Source organism: Piliocolobus tephrosceles, chromosome 15 (assembly GCF_002776525.5).
Source record: "Piliocolobus tephrosceles isolate RC106 chromosome 15, ASM277652v3, whole genome shotgun sequence".
Lineage (NCBI taxonomy): Eukaryota > Metazoa > Chordata > Mammalia > Primates > Cercopithecidae > Piliocolobus > Piliocolobus tephrosceles.
Genome location: NC_045448.1, coordinates 55247013 through 55262747, shown reverse-complemented (window position 1 = coordinate 55262747; position 15735 = coordinate 55247013). Strand labels below are relative to the sequence as shown.

At 41.4% G+C, this 15735-nt stretch overlaps 1 protein-coding gene and 1 non-coding gene across 2 annotated transcripts in view; both read right to left on the bottom strand.

Annotated features, from left to right (window-relative positions):
- The window catches only part of EML6 (EMAP like 6), a 253531-nt gene that overhangs the window by 118681 nt on the left and 119115 nt on the right, over positions 1–15735 (bottom strand). Inside the window, exons 6-8 of the mRNA XM_023190182.3 lie at positions 7948–8149; positions 3948–4085; positions 1647–1903 (exon numbers count right to left, since the gene is read on the bottom strand). Of these exons, the coding sequence (XP_023045950.2) occupies positions 1647–1903; positions 3948–4085; positions 7948–8149 (597 nt within the window). The remainder of the gene's footprint in view (positions 1–1646; positions 1904–3947; positions 4086–7947; positions 8150–15735) is intronic.
- Positions 1515–1576, bottom strand: LOC111524901. The gene has a single exon (XR_002725901.1). It is a non-coding gene; the product is annotated as a U7 small nuclear RNA (small nuclear RNA).

Sequence of the window (15735 nt, the reverse complement as noted above, 5' to 3'; positions counted from 1 at the left end):
TTTCATTCATTTCTAACCCTGCTGCAGAACTGTGTGTTCAAGGCACTGACAGAAGCATTATGATTATTTTGCATTATCACCATGTATTCAACTTTTTAGGTACATATTAATGAACAAATGAAATGGGCAAAGAACAGGAAGAAAGAAGAAATAACAGATAAAGCAGACTTGGTTAATGAACTAAACAGGTCACGAACATCCAAATACTTGAAAGTTGGTTCTACAGTTGTTTCAGATTTTCTCTTTTTTAAAAATTTATGAAATACTTAAAGCATACAGAAAATTACACAGACTACTATAGTGTACAAGTGTTGTACCACACAGCTTCAAAACATCTTAACATTACATCTTTATCACAGTAGAATTTTAAAGAAAACGTTTCAGAGTTAAAATCCATTGGGCTGTTTTTCTAAATTTATTTATTTATTTATTTAGAGATGGAGTCTCGCTCTGTCACCCAGGCTGGAGTGCACTGGTGCGATCTTGGCTCGCTGCAACCTCCGCTTCCCGGGTTCGAGCAATTCTGCTACCGTAGCCTCCCAAGTAGCTGGAATTACAGGTGCCTGCCACCATGCCTGGCTAATGTTTTTGTATTTTTAGCAGAGATGGGGCTTCACCATGTTGGCCAAGTTAGTTTCGAACTCCTGACCTCAAGTGATTCACCCACCACAGCCTCCAAAAGTGCTAGGATTACAGGCATGAGCCACCATGCCTGGCCCCACTGGGTTATTCTTTCCAAGATCATCTCTGCTTCTCAGGGTAACCAACACCCTGAATGAGGTTTTGTCATTCCCACGCATTGTTAAAACATTTACTACATATGTATATGGTCATAAACACAGAATTTTTTCAGGTGCTAAAAGTTTATATAAATGACCATACACTCTATATATCATTCTACAACTTTCTTTTGTCTGCTCAGCATATTTTTGAGATATATCCATACTGATGCAAGTAGCTCTAGTTTAATTTTTTCAAGTCCTTTGAAGTATTCCATTATATGACTACACCACATTTAACTTAACTCTCCTCATGCTGGTCAACATTTAGGCATTGTGTCTCATTTTTGGCTATTACAAACACTGCTAGAACAAACATCCTTGGGCACATGCCTTGGTGCATGTTCTCACCAGCAGTATATGTGGTTTCATTTCCCCTCTTCTCGCCATTCGACTTTTGCCAATCTAAATAGTGTAAAATGGTACTTTACTGTTGTTTTAATTATCATTTCCCTGATTCCCAGTTGTTTATTGGTTATTTGAGATTTGCCTATTTTTCTAGTTTTTTTTCCCCTTGCCCTTATCCTTAGGCATTCTTTGTATATATCGTTTGTCCATTATAACAATGACAAGAATGTATGCCTAGTCTATGCCTTGTCTTTAAAATTTCATTCATGGTCTCCCTTATTGTGCACTAATTTCTAGTTTAACATGTTCTAACTCATCAACCTTTCCTTTGAGTGTTTGTGATTCGTGATCCTGTGACAGAAAACATCCCTTGCCCTGAGGTGGGGGGGGGGCTTTCCAGCAAAAACCAGAAAACCTGCTTTACAAATTCAAAAAGAGTCAAGACATTTGTCCTGTATTTCCTTCACCTGGTTCAAAATTTTGCTTTTCAGAAACATCCAAGGCCTCCACATGACTTACATGGCATTTTGTAGAACAATCGTTCTCCTGCACCATCATTAGTTTGTAAGTATTTACTATCCAGGGACCAGTCAATGTGCGTGATGAAACTAAGGGACTTGCTGCATTCTCCAATTTTCTTATACCTCTGGGCAACAGCATAGACATCTACTGGGCCATCATTGGATCCCACTGCAAGGTAAGAACCATCTGGAGAAAATTTCATTTCATGAATGACTTCTTTTCGATCTTTGATGTGAACTACTTCTGTCATATCTCTGTAAGAATAAAAAGCAAAATGATAAGCAGCAAATCCACAAGTAGAAAATCCAAGTTTTAAAATATATGTGTCAGAAAAAGAAGTGTGTTGAAAGAGAACCAAACCTGCAGGAATTAAAGGATTAACTTTTGAGGAAATGTATAAAATAGTATTATTTAAGATTTATGGCATCTGAGGAAATAGGAAAATAACAAACTGTTTAAATTCTATTTTGGGCTTCCAAAGGAAAAACAAAAAATTTAATAAAGTGCATATTTGTCATGAAGAGAGGGTGATTAATGGATACAAACCACAGTTTGACAGAAGAAGTAAGATCTAGCATTTGATAGATAAATGGAGTAACCATAGGTTATAATAATCTATCATACATTTCCAAATTGGAGAAAATAATTCAAATGTCTCTAGCATAAAGAAAAATATATTTAAGGGGATGGATAGTCCAATTACATTGATCTGATCTTCACAAATTATATGAATGTATGCAATTACATGTACCCTGAAAATATATGTATCTATCATGTATCAATTTTTAAAGTTTATAAAATAAATGCATATTTGCTTTCATGTTTAACTACATATTATTTTTCCCTAAAATTTTTGTTTCAAAAGTTGGGGTTTGTCAAATTGTTTTAAAAATACGCCAGGGAGAAAGGTAGAATATATCAAGGTTAACATAAACAAATCATCTTTTTTACACTTTAAGAAACTAGTGACTGTTAAGCTTGATACTTGTCACAAAAAGAGCAAGTCAAAAAAGCAGCTGAAGAAAATTACCTTTTTAAATGTTAAATTGTGATGTAATCATTTAAAACATTTCAGTCATGAATACAGTGAGTCACTGGAATATTTTCTTTTGTTTCTGACCAAATTCTTTTAAGAATTTCTGCTCACATGTGAAAGCTCACTGGGGTTGTTTTTTTCCTATAACTGTGAGACAGGATTATGACGACTAGCAGGTCCCCTGAGCCAATAAAGATGACTTCATCAACTCCAAAAAAACTGAATGCATAAAGAATTCCAAATAACCGTTTTACATAAGAGTCCCTCATACCTGCTATCATTTATTAATAGCATTATAGTGTACTATAATGTCATAAAATAAGTGCCTGGAAATTTGTGTGTGTGTGGGTGTGTGTGTGTTTGTGTTAGGAGGCTTGAGAAGCCCATCAAAAAAGAAATCTGGTACTTAGCCATCTTTTCACACATCACTAAGCAGAGAAAGAAAATGTTCACTAGTTCAGTAATGACTTATGCGTAGTTCGTAGTGAGAATGTAGTGTAATAAACTGTGCTAAGACCATTCTCCAATCAAAGCTATGGAGAATTCTCTGTGCAAAGCGGGCAATATTTAATTTACAGCTGTATTTCTTTTCTGTAATTACAAAGCATGCGAGTCCAGAGAACAACAAATGCATTCAGAGGAATTACAAGGGTGGGTCATAATTTTTTCCATCCTATATAATTTTTATAGGATGTTAGTAAATAGGAAATATTCCATTTTAATATCAATTACGGGTAGAAGAAATCTTTTACTAAAGCTCACCTCTAAACATCTGGTGCTGCTGGACGCTGCTTTACTCTTTCTTCCTCTTTTCTTGGCTTACTACAAAGCCCACAATCTTTTATCTGAAACCCTTGGAATTAGATGTGCTTGGGAATTCATTATTCATTAGCTTTTAGAAAGATTCATACACAATATATGATGTAACATCCCCATTGGGGGCTGGGGCAGCAATCTGTATTAAACACAGCAATTTTGCAGCAAGTCACATGACGCAGATTATTCCTACTAAGAGAGTACTAGATTATAAACAACCTCACATCAGTTTGCTGGGTTAGACTATGCTGCCAAATCATCAAACAATTTTGTATTTTCAGAGTGTTAGGACTTCGGAATTACAGACAGGGAATCATAGATCTACAGTATTCCTATTTGAATGGGTAAATGGATTTTTCCTAAGGTTCTGGCATGTATTAACCAGGAAAATTGTAACATTTAACACAAGAGCATTTCTAAATACCATTTTCAACATCAGTACGTGCCTGACTCGGAGAACAATGAAAGAGCCGTCCTTCATGCCCAGGGCCAGCTGAGATCCGTCGGGGCTGAAAGCTACACTGCGAACCGCCTCCTCCATGTTACAGCGGGCGATCAAGGCATGATCGGCCAGGCTCCACAGCCTAGGCACAAGAACGAAGTCAAAACAAAACCAAGCCAACTTCCCATGGTCATCGGCCAGCCCAAGGCAAGAAGGCCTGCTCACCACACCAACAGGAACAAGAAAAGACAAGAACTTCACACCACAGCCCTTTATCATGGCCTGTCAGAGACTCTGGAAAGGTGTTTTAGTGCATCTTTGGGTCATTTTCATTATTTGAAGGAAACCAACAAGAATTATAAAATGAGATAACATTTTCAAAGATTTTGAGATTCACAGAACAAAAAAAAATTTAAAGCTGGGCATGATGGCTCATGCCTGTAATCCCAGCACTTTGAGAGGCCATGGCAGGAGGATCACTTGAGCCCAGGAGTTCAAGACTAGTCTGGGCAATATAATGAGACACAGAGTCTACAAAAAATACAAAAATTAACTGGATATGGTGGTGCATGCCTGCAGTCCCAGGTACTTGGGGGGCACAAGCAGGAGGATCACTTGAGCCCAGAAGTTCAAGGCTGATCCTGCCACTGCACTCCAGCATGGGTGACAGTACAAGGCCCTGTCTCCCCTCCAAAAAAAAATTAAATATTACTTCATACAAAATATTACTTTCACTTCGGAAATTAAAAGTTGTCCTTTATGTATACCAAGGGTTGTTCATCACACACACATGTTGAAAAGTACTTATAGGATAAGATGCCATTATTATTAGCTTTTTAAAATGTATGCGCCAAACACAGCGGTTCATGCCTATAATCCCAGCACTTTGGGAGGCCATGGCAGGAAAGATCACTTGAGCTCTCAGGAGTTCGAGACCAGCCTGAGCCACGTGGTGAGACTCCATCTCTACAAAAAATTTAAAAAGTAGCTGGGTGTAGTGAGGCATGCCTGTAATCCCAGCAACTTGGGAGGCTGAGGTGGGAAGATAGCTTGAGCCTAGGAGTTCGAGGTTGCAATGAGGTATGATCACACTACCACACTCTGGCCTGGGAAATAAGAGCAAGGCCCCGTCTAAAAAAAAAAAAAATTACATATCAATATATATTCCTCTCAGTATAAACACATATCAACATAAATATATATGTACATATCAGTATACATAATCAATGTAACCATACATGTATGTAAATATAAAAAAGTGCTTTCTGGTAACAGTTATTTCAGCACACACAGATTGAAATATATGTTGCATTTGTTGGCCTTCCTAGGAAGAAAATGTGTCCGAGATGAAGAAGAGCAAATGATATCCCCGCTGTTGCTCCTCACAAGATCCCTGGGCGCCCAAGTGAATGGGTCCACTTTTATGGGGGTGGACACCTCACAGGACTCCTGGCCAGTGAGCACAGTCACTGCTGGAGAAGTGGCAAACAAGGGGCAAGTGCAGCTCAAACCCAGCTTTCAGCACGCGTTCCCATCTCCACAACACCTAAATCCAAGCACCCCAAACTGAGTGAACCGAATGAAACATCTGAAGATACAAATAAGGCTTTACATGTTGGTTGCAATTGTGGTATCTGACTTCCGTCAATTAGTGCTTTTTTAAAGATGGTCTTCTCTTAACACAAACTAGTGTCTGGCAGACTGAGAACCTAGAGCTCTGCAACAGATAGACAAGAGTTAAGTCACACGCAGCACGGTTTCTCTCAAAGCATTCCGCCATCAGAAGGGATGGGGCACATCCCTTATGATGCTGAGTTGCACAGTAAATAGCTTACCAGTACTTAGGCAGCCTGTACTGTGCAGCCTTGAGCTGAGCTGAGTACGTTTTTTTTTTTTTTTTTTTTTTTTTTTTTTTTTTTTTTTTTTTTTGAGACGGAGTCTCCCTCTGTGGCCCAGGCTGGAGTGCAGTGGCGCCATCTCGGCTCACTGCAAGCTCCGCTTCCCGGGTTCACGCCATTCTCCTGCCTCAGCCTCTGGAGTAGCTGGGACTACAGGCGCCCGCCACCACGCCCAGCAATTTTTTCTGTATTTTTAGTAGAGATGGGGTTTCACCGTGTCAGCGAGGATGGTCTTGATCTACTGACCTTGTGATCCGCCCGCCTCGGCCTTCCAAAGTGCTGGGATTACAGGCGTGAGCCACTGCACCCAGCCACGTTCTTTTGTTTCTTTTTTTGAGACAGAGTCTCACTCTGTCGTCCAGACTGGAGTGCAGTGGCGTGATCTCAGCTCACCACAAGCTCTGCCTCCCGGGTTCACGCTGTTCTCCTGCCTCAGCCTCCCAAGTAGCTGGGACTACAGGCGCTTACCACCATGCCCCGCTAATTTTTTTTTTTTTGAGTATTTTTAGTAGAGACGGGGTTTCACCATGTTAGCCAGGATGGTCTTGATCTCCTGACCTCGTGATCTGTCCACTTTGGCTTCCCAAACTGCTGGGATTACAGGCGTGAGCCACCGTGACCCGCCCAAGCTGAGTAGGTTCTCAATACCTCATTCATTATGCATGATCTCATGCTGTTTCAACCTTGTACTATTTTAAGCAATATAACCCTTGCTTTACTAGTAAAGAAACCATCACTCCTCAGTAAATGGTACTATCCTTCTAAAGTCACCATGCTCATCTTTCTCAAGAAATTATGACTTTCAGCCTTCCTAAATTGTAATACTTTGTATAAAAATGCATTACGGATTCTAGTCAAATTAATGACTAAAGGGAATAAGATTCTGGCAGTCAGGGCTCCTCAGGGATGTTTGCAATTCTGAGACTCAACAATTGCTACAATATAAAAGCTAAGGACTTCCTTGAAATCACTTCTTTCTGGATGGGTATGAATGAGTTTCACAGGTGTCTGAGTAAGTGGGAAAACTCAAGACTAAGAGAAAGAGAAAAACAGAAAAGGAGGAAGTGAGTCAAGTGAAGTATAAACCAAATAACCGTTTATGTCACACAAGGAGACAACAATAGTTGTTTTAGCTGTTCTCACTAATTTTTAGATCAATGAGGTTTTCATGCTTGGTAGAGATGGAAAAAACAGAATGAATGACTACACTAACTGTATTTTAATTAGACTCATAAACATACAAAATAAGGGAGGTGGGAAGTAGTGAGCTTTAGTCCAGTTTACATTGTTCTATTTTAGCCATTAAAACCCAGAGGCAGTAGCCATTCAATCCATTGATCAGTCTGTTCCTCTCACACTGTCCCTCTTTCTGGCCTGTTTGTTGTTGAGCATATCTAAAGCTCAGCACTAAGTAATAAAATACTGAAATTGGGGTAATATTCTCCATCTCAAACATTTAAGTCGTATGTTCATTCCTTTAATAGGTACAAAAATACTGGAATCATAAGTCATTGTGCTCGTTTTAGCCAGTGTGCTCTCAAAAGAATAAAATGATCCACAGCAAGAAAGCTGGAGGCTCTGAGTAAACTATTTTCTCAGGCCCCTTGATTCTTTGATGTGATGATGTGGTTCAAAATTTCATCTGAGACTTTAAAAAAAAAATAATAGTTTACTCATGTGCTAAAGACAATTTTGAGAATCAGAATTTAAGTTCTAATGATGATGAATGAGAGAGTCTCTAACCAAATAGCAAAATCTCCATGCAGCCCCTGCAGAAGACCAAAGGCATGAAGGGGACAACATGGTTTCATCACAGATGAGTGTGCTTAGCTCATAAATCTTCAAATAGAAAGAACTAGAAGCCAGCCTCACCAGTATTCAAGTATTTTTCACTTCTACAAAACATTTCCATGATTTAAGATGCAGCCAAGAAAGACAATAGCAGCAGCAAAATGCCAAAAACCCACTTGTTGGGCTAAAGGTCTTAACGTTTCATTTGGAAACTGTGTGGTTCTATTCTGCACTTTATCCTACTATTAATAAGCAAATTTGGGCAAATAAATCCATCTCAAAGAAGTCAGAGAGGTGACAGTGGTGGGGCCTCACCTGACAGAGCGGTCATCGCTGCCTGTCACAGCCAGAGGCTTCTTGGGGTGCAGGGCCAGAGCCCAGAGCTCACCCTCGCAGTGGCCCTGCAGGATCAACATTGGCTTGTCTCGCTCTCGCACAATCACTTCAAATATCTCACTGTCCTGGGTTCCTGCTAGAAGACGGTCTGCTTTCCAGCACACGCTCCGGATAGAGAGGCCTGACAAAAATAAGGAAAACAGAAGCAAATCTTCATGCTATTCATACACACACAAAACCTAAAGTAAATGCCCTTTAACCAAGATAGCATCAAATGTGACACATCTTAAAGACTTCTGGAGGCAGAGAATCAACGCTGCCACCATTCTGTGTTATTTTATTATTATTTGTGAGATGGAGTCTTGCTCTGTCACCCAGACTGTAGTGCAGTGGCGTGATCTCCGCTCACCACAGCCTCCGCCTCCTGGGTTCATGCCATTCTCCTACCTCAGCCTCCCGAGTAGCGGGGACTATAGGTGCTCAGCACCACGCCTGGCTAATTTTTGTATTTTCAGTGGAGATGGGGTTTCACCGTATTAGTCAGGATGGTCTTGATCTCCTGACCTCATGATCTACCCGCCTCGGTCTCCCAAAGTGCTGGGATTACAGGCATCAGCCATCACATCTGGCCCATTCTGTGTTATTTTCTTACAAGTGTTGGATGTTTCTTCCACCCCTTGTGATCTAGTTTGTGAAAGAGCGGCTGCTCTTCCTGGACTTAGGATAACTATGTGTTTCTACAGCAGGATTGTTTGTTTTTATTTTTTAGAGACAGGGTCTCACTCTGTTGCCCAGGCTGGAGTGTGGTAGCACAATAGCTCACTGAAGCCTCAACTTCCTAGGCTCAAAGTGATCCTCCTGCCTCACCCTCCCAAGTAACTGGGACTACAGCTGTGCAACACCATGCCTAGGCTAATTTTCTTCTATTTTGTAGACATGAGGTCTTGCTATGTGTTGCCCAGGCTGGTCTTCAACAGTAGAATATATTTTAAATACTATGTCTTAAAGTAAGTATAAGATGATAAATTGGTCTTTATGAAAACCTAACCTTCAGAATAATTTCCTTCTGATTTGCTATGAAACAATCAGTTCAACCTTTAGGAATAACACTGTGTTAAAACTATATGTAGGTGATACTACAGAACAGATGATTATCATATTAAACAAGTTTAATACATATCTGATCAGAATCTAGAATATCCTATGGAATAAACAGATGCATCGTGTCTCAGAAATATGCAAATGAAATTCCAATTTCAGTCTCAAAATACCATCAAACATTTATCAATGAAAATACTATTCTTCACCGACTTAATTTATGGAATCTTTTCCAAAAGCCTCTTTTCCAAAAGCATAGTACTCCTTTAAAGTCCACACTTCCATCTCAGTAGTACTATTTCATCCTCCCTAGGCAGGTCCTCACTTGCCTGAGTCTCAATCTCTTGGATTTTTTTTGCAGTCTGTTCCATTCCTTACCGGGTTTGTTATTTGTTTAGGCAGTGAATTTTCTAATCCGAATTAGAAATACCGAAGCAGTATCACTTTCCTAACTACTTTAAAACAAGGCCAGGATGTGATGGGCTCCATGTTGCCTCCCCAGCAGGCACTGTGTCTCTGGGATAGAAAGTACCAGAAGCTCGAGGACCCAGGCTCTACTCCTGCTCTAGGCCCAGCTGGCTAGACACAGGAATGTTCCCTCCTTGCTGGGGACCAATTTTTTTCCCCTTAAGATGTAGACTATAATTATGGTGACTATGTAACCTGTCATTCCAATTAGAATGCCTTTAAGAGGCTCTAAAACTAAATTTACATAATATTTTAAAGTATTTGACTAAGGAATAGCTTTCCTATGTTGAAAGATCTACTAAATAGTTCTATCAAAATATTTTCAATTATAAAAGTCTAAAAACTGTTTGCTGCAAAATTAAAAATCTGGGGCAGAGAGATGAATAGGCAGAGTAATGAACAGGCAGAGTATGGAGGATTTTTAGGGCAGTGAAACTATCCTGTGGGATACTATGATGGTAGAGACATGTCATTACACATTTGTCAAAACCCACAGAACGTACACCACCAAGAGCGAACTCTAACGTGAACTACGGCCTCTGGGTGATGATGACATGTCAAGGTAGATCCACCCACTGGAAAAATGTACCACTCTGGTGGGGGGACACTGATACTGAGGGAAGCTATGTATGTGTGTTGTGGGTAGGAAGGGGTATATTGTAAGTCTGTATACATTCTCGATTTTATTCTGAACCTAAACTGCCCTAAAAAATAAAGTCTATTAAAAAAAAAAATGGCCAGGCATGGTGGCTCATGCCTGTAATCCCAACACTTTGGGAGGCTGAGGCAGGCAGATCGCTTGAGGCCAGAAGCTTGAGACCAGCCTGGCCAACAGGGTGAAACCTCGTCTCTACTAAAAATAGAAAAACTAGCTGGACATGGTGGCATGCACCTGTATTCCCAGCTACCCAGGTGGCTGAGGCATGAGAATGGCATGAGCCTGGGAGGCGGAGATTGCAGTGACCTGAGATTGTGCCATTGTACTCCAGCCTGGGCAACAGAGCAATAGTGTCTTTAAAAAAAAAAAAGCCAAGACAAATACTAAGCCAGTTGGGATGCTGGGACAACAGAAGGGGTAATTTGGGGTATATGGACACCCTAACTATAACCTTCATCGTAATCACCTCACTGTGGTCTTGAGAGGATCCAATGAGATAATGCATTTATTAAGAGAAAGTTTTTCAAGGCATAAAGCTTTAAACAAATACATGAGATAACTGTCCTTACTCCTTGCTCTGAATTCACTGCTACAGGTCTTGAAATGGCGGCAGAAAGCACACAGGCAGATGCATTATTCCCACCGGGAGGAGTAGAGACACCTTGGCAACACTAGTTCAGGATCAATTACTTGAAATCCTCCACTGCAAACATCAGGATGTCATTGCAAACTGACAGGGCATGCAGCTCAGCTGCAGAGAACCACACGGCCTTGCTCCCACGATCTTGTTGCCACTGGCTCCCCTCTTTGTCCTGATCTCTTTCCTACCCTTTTTGGGGTTTCATTATCACTCATGAGTCAACATATTCCCATTTCCTCCCTGGTGTTTTTCTCAGTTCCTGCAGGGGATTGGCAGGAGGGGCTGAATTAGTTATCTCCCCAGCAGGCTTTGCATCATCTAGTTTTATTACACAAAGGGTTTAATGCTTTGCTCTTCGCCATCGTCAGGAAGGAAGGAGAGTCGGTATGTCAACATCAGCAAAAAACTATCTACTTTTACTGTATTTATTGTCTGCTTCCTCTCAGTAGAATAGAAAGGTCTGTTAAGAGAGTTTTATCAGTTTTATTTACTGCTGTATTCTCAGTAGCTGGCACAGTGACTGCCATGTGGTAGATGCTCAATAAAGAATTACTGAGCACATGAAATAAAACATCAGAATCAAACATTTGAGCCCTTGGAGATGCCAAGAAATAAAAGATACCACCCCTGTTACTCAGTAAGAATATTCAAAGAAGGGATATATTCATTCCTTTATTCCAGAAATTTTTATTCAGCACTACTCTCTGCCTGACACTGGAGCTTAACAGTGAACAAGACAGGCTCCTGCCCTAATGAAGATTACATTTTAAAAGGGGCCAGACATATGTAAGCAGATATCCATGCATCAAAAAACAACTAAAGTGATGCAAATGTGTATGTGTACCTATTTACACATACACTGTATACACACATAGACACATACATCTAAGTGATATGTTATATATTTTAACTGTTATTAAATATTCAGATCATAGTCCTTTTATAATCCATTGATTGTTTTAAAGACAACGGCCCTTTTCCAGGCAGGCCTGGAATCCATGGATTCATTGCAAGCATGAACACACCAATTCTCCCAAGGCCTCCAACAGCAGGTCTGGTCTCTCAAGGCCAAATGACTTGAATTCCTCCCAAGGACCTGGAGCTGTATTTGGTCAGGCACACATTTAAGGGTTTAATGCTGTACTCTTCAGCATTATCAGGAAGGAAAGAGTTAATGATATTCCAACATGAGCAAAAACTAGATAAACTACTTTTTTACTGTATTTGTTGTCCTGCTATTTTTTAACCTTATTTGGGGGAACAAATTCATCAAGGAAAAAAGATTATTATAACCACCCACAACCTGGAATTAAATATTGACATTAAGTATATATCTATATATACTCTCTTTAAAACAATTTTAAGAGGGTCAGAAACAAAGACGAACCTTCCAATGCAGTCCAGACTAATGAACCAGTCAAGTCACATGGCACTCAGTGTTTTTCGGACCACATCCAGGGAGCTCTTGCATTCCTCAGAAGAGTGCCAGGGTCCTGGCAAGGAGAGGGCCAGGAAATGGGACAGCAAGAGGCGGGAGTCTGAAGATCCCACTGCTGTATTTCCCTCGGCACCTCACCATCTCCGATTTCATTTGAAAAAGGGTTCATTTGAAAAAGGGTTCCACTGAACTAACCAACGTAAGGGCGAAGCTTAGCAAGGATTATTTCTGGCTACATATGGGTAGAAGGGAAGAGAACCAGAGAAGGAGTTGCTACATTTTCATTGCTTACAATATCAACTTTATGAGCTGTGAACATTTTCTCTCAGAGAGCAACTGGGTCTCTCCATAAGTACTCAGTTCTTTAAACACATCAATTGTCTTTTGTCACATCAGACAAGTTGACCTCATGGGATGTGTCCACCAGGCGATAGATACAATACCAGGTCACGCTCATTCCTAAGATAACCATTTTAAAAAGGAAGACATCGGTGGGTCAAAAGCCATATTCATGTTTCCTAATAACATCCCATTTCCGTCCTTTTTAAACCTAATTGTTCTTCTACATGCAAGAGTGGTAAAGGGAACCACACAGTCTCTTCTGGGAACCTTCTGGTGAGACCTTGGTGAATGGCACAAAGTTCTGGCATTAATTCAATTCTCCTGTCTATCCAGGCTTAGTTTTTTACTTCTGACACAAACTCAGAGAACAGAAAGGTAATCATGATGTCCCAGTTGGGCTGGCTAAGGCAGCTGCAGCATTAGAAGGCAACGAAGCTGTCTTACACTCCTTTCTGTTCTGCTCTGGGAGTCAGAGAAACATAAGCTAGTATTTGGAATATGGTTACAAACCCAACAGTAGTTAAGAGAAACAGGAGAAACCATCCTAATTATTTAAAACCACAGAAGTTCTCTTTTCTGGATAAATACACATCATTGTTACTTTTGACGGTATGAACTGAAGGCGTTTTACCACACAGATGAGGTGTCCACATTTGGGCACCATGCCCTGTGCCACTTGTGATGAGAAACGTGGAACTTGGGCCTGTGCTTGGTACAGAAAGCCAGCAGATGGCAGTAGAGAGCAAACCACCCATCTAAACCAAAAAATCCTTTAATGCTAAGACCAAATTCTCACCAGTCCGTGGCCCTGATTTTATATTCAGACCAGAGAACATAGACAGCATCCTTCCAATCCCCTCTGCTATAGTCCTGAAGCCTGGCCACGGGGAGCTCTAGTCTGTGAATATCAAATCAGACCTCATTACTAAGGGACATCGCTTATTTTCTACCGTGAGTTTATCTTCAACAGTTAAAGATATGAACTGGATTTACATACCAGCCCTTGCCAGCTGTGTGACATGGTAAAATATTTAGTCATTCATATCGTTAGTTCCTCCATCTGTAAAGTGGAGATATTAGCACTCACACTTCATAGCATTGTGAGAATTCAATGCAGCAACACTTGAGCCAGTGTCTGGCACTGAGGAATGAATCAATATGTGATGCTATTATTTTAACCCACAGGGTTTTGTGCCAGGATCATTTTATTAAGTTTACATCTCAGCACAGATCAACTTCCTGTACGTGCGGTCACATCCGCGCCCTGTAAGGTGGCAGTGCCAGGAACTATGGAGTGTCCCATGGACCTTTCCTCGAGTCTTAGTTACTCTGCCTTATGTTACAACTTAGTTTTTGTCATCTGCTATTATAATTTTGATCTGCTGCCACTGCAGACTCGCAGAGGAAAAGGCTATGTTCTAGTACACAAAGAGAACAAACCATTTGGGGAAGAAAATGGCCTTTTCTCCCAATTATTTGGTCCAAAAGGGGAAAACTGAAAGCAGGGAGAGACTCGTACTTAACAGTGTTCTTAAAACCCGTGTTCCAAGGCCTGATATGGTAAAGGGCCAGGCACGGTTGTTCCCAACCCTCGGTGTACACCAGAATCTACAGAGAGCATTTAAAAGATACAGATGCTTGTGCCCCTCCCAGATATTCCTCCCAGTTGGTCTGGAGCAGAGCAAGATTTCATTACTTTTAATTCCCCAGGGCTGAGAACCACCGCCTGCTCAAGCCATTCTCCAGCTAGTATGTTCTCACATGTCAGACTGTTGAAAATTCAGAGTGCCTGGCAGGTCCCCAGCTGATTCTAACGCAGTGGTTCTTCAGTCACATGCTGACAAACTCTACCCCACTGGATAGGAAAGCCCAAGGACGATGAGCAAATGACGACCAAGACAGTATCATCTCTGAGAAGTCAACTTGGAGTTAAACAAGCAAGCCCTGCAGGTGGGCAGTAAGGATCCTCACCAACATAACCGAGCCCTGTGCCTGTGAATGCTCATGCGTGCTTAGAAGGTGGTGTTATCATTAATCCCATGGACAGTGCCGGGCCCTGGATGGGGTAGTAAATACATGCTGAACCAATGAGGAAATGACAGCATAGAAAGTTTGTATTACTTGCCTCAAGTCACAGAGCAAGCAAGCAATAGGGGAAAAAAAAAAAAGAGGATTCAGGCAGTTCAAGTGTGGCATTAATACCGTTCCCCACAAAGTTATTTCCTGTCTCTACGAATGTACGCCCAGGACACAGTACTGAAGGTGAAACAAGACACGGTTGTAGCTGTCCCCTGTAAACCTAACTTTACTAAGGATGCAAAACCAGGGAATGCCTTGAGTGCGAGAGGTAAAAGGTAGTAAGAACGAGAGAGAGGAACAGTAATTTCACCCAGACTTAAGAGGGAGTATTGGGAGAGGATGTGGAAAAGACAGCAGAGACCTTCAAAGCCCCCTGCCCTTGCAGCCCTTCAGGAAGGTGTAGCTGAGGCCACATAAGGAGCCTGGAGCCTGGGCACAGGAGCTCTTAGCCTTGTGGGGGCTTCTGATGTCCTAAGGTTAATGCTGAAGACAAATTTTGTAAATGTGAAAGAAATGCAGGAGGAAAGACATACATCTCCCCAGGGATTCATAAACACCGATGATTTCAGAGCCCGGTACAAAACAGACGTGTGGGGCCCCTTGCTAAAAAATGATTAAGAATTCCAAGGAAGTGACAGCAAAGCATGCGACCAACCACAGGGCCCTCATGAGCATGGGGCCCTGTGTGACTGCCCAGATCTCGGCCTGAGAAGCCTCCCTGCTAGGGGACCCCCAGGGGAGTTTGAGGATTAAATGGGATCCTGTGTGTAGAGTGTGTACCACAAAGGCCACCACAGAGTGGGCATTCAGCACTGGTCCTGAGCTGGGAGAGTCGCAGGGCTGGGGTTGCAGGTCATCCTCAGTGCAGACTGCCTATGACCTGCTGCTCCTATTCATAAAGGCTCCCTGCCTGAGAATCTCCAGCAGAATTCATAGGGAAGGTTTCTTTTTACAAATTCTCTGCTTATTTCAAAACTCACTCCACAGGATTCAAAATCCTATAGCCACAGGAACCGTGAAAGATCCACAAAGCCTAGTGAGACA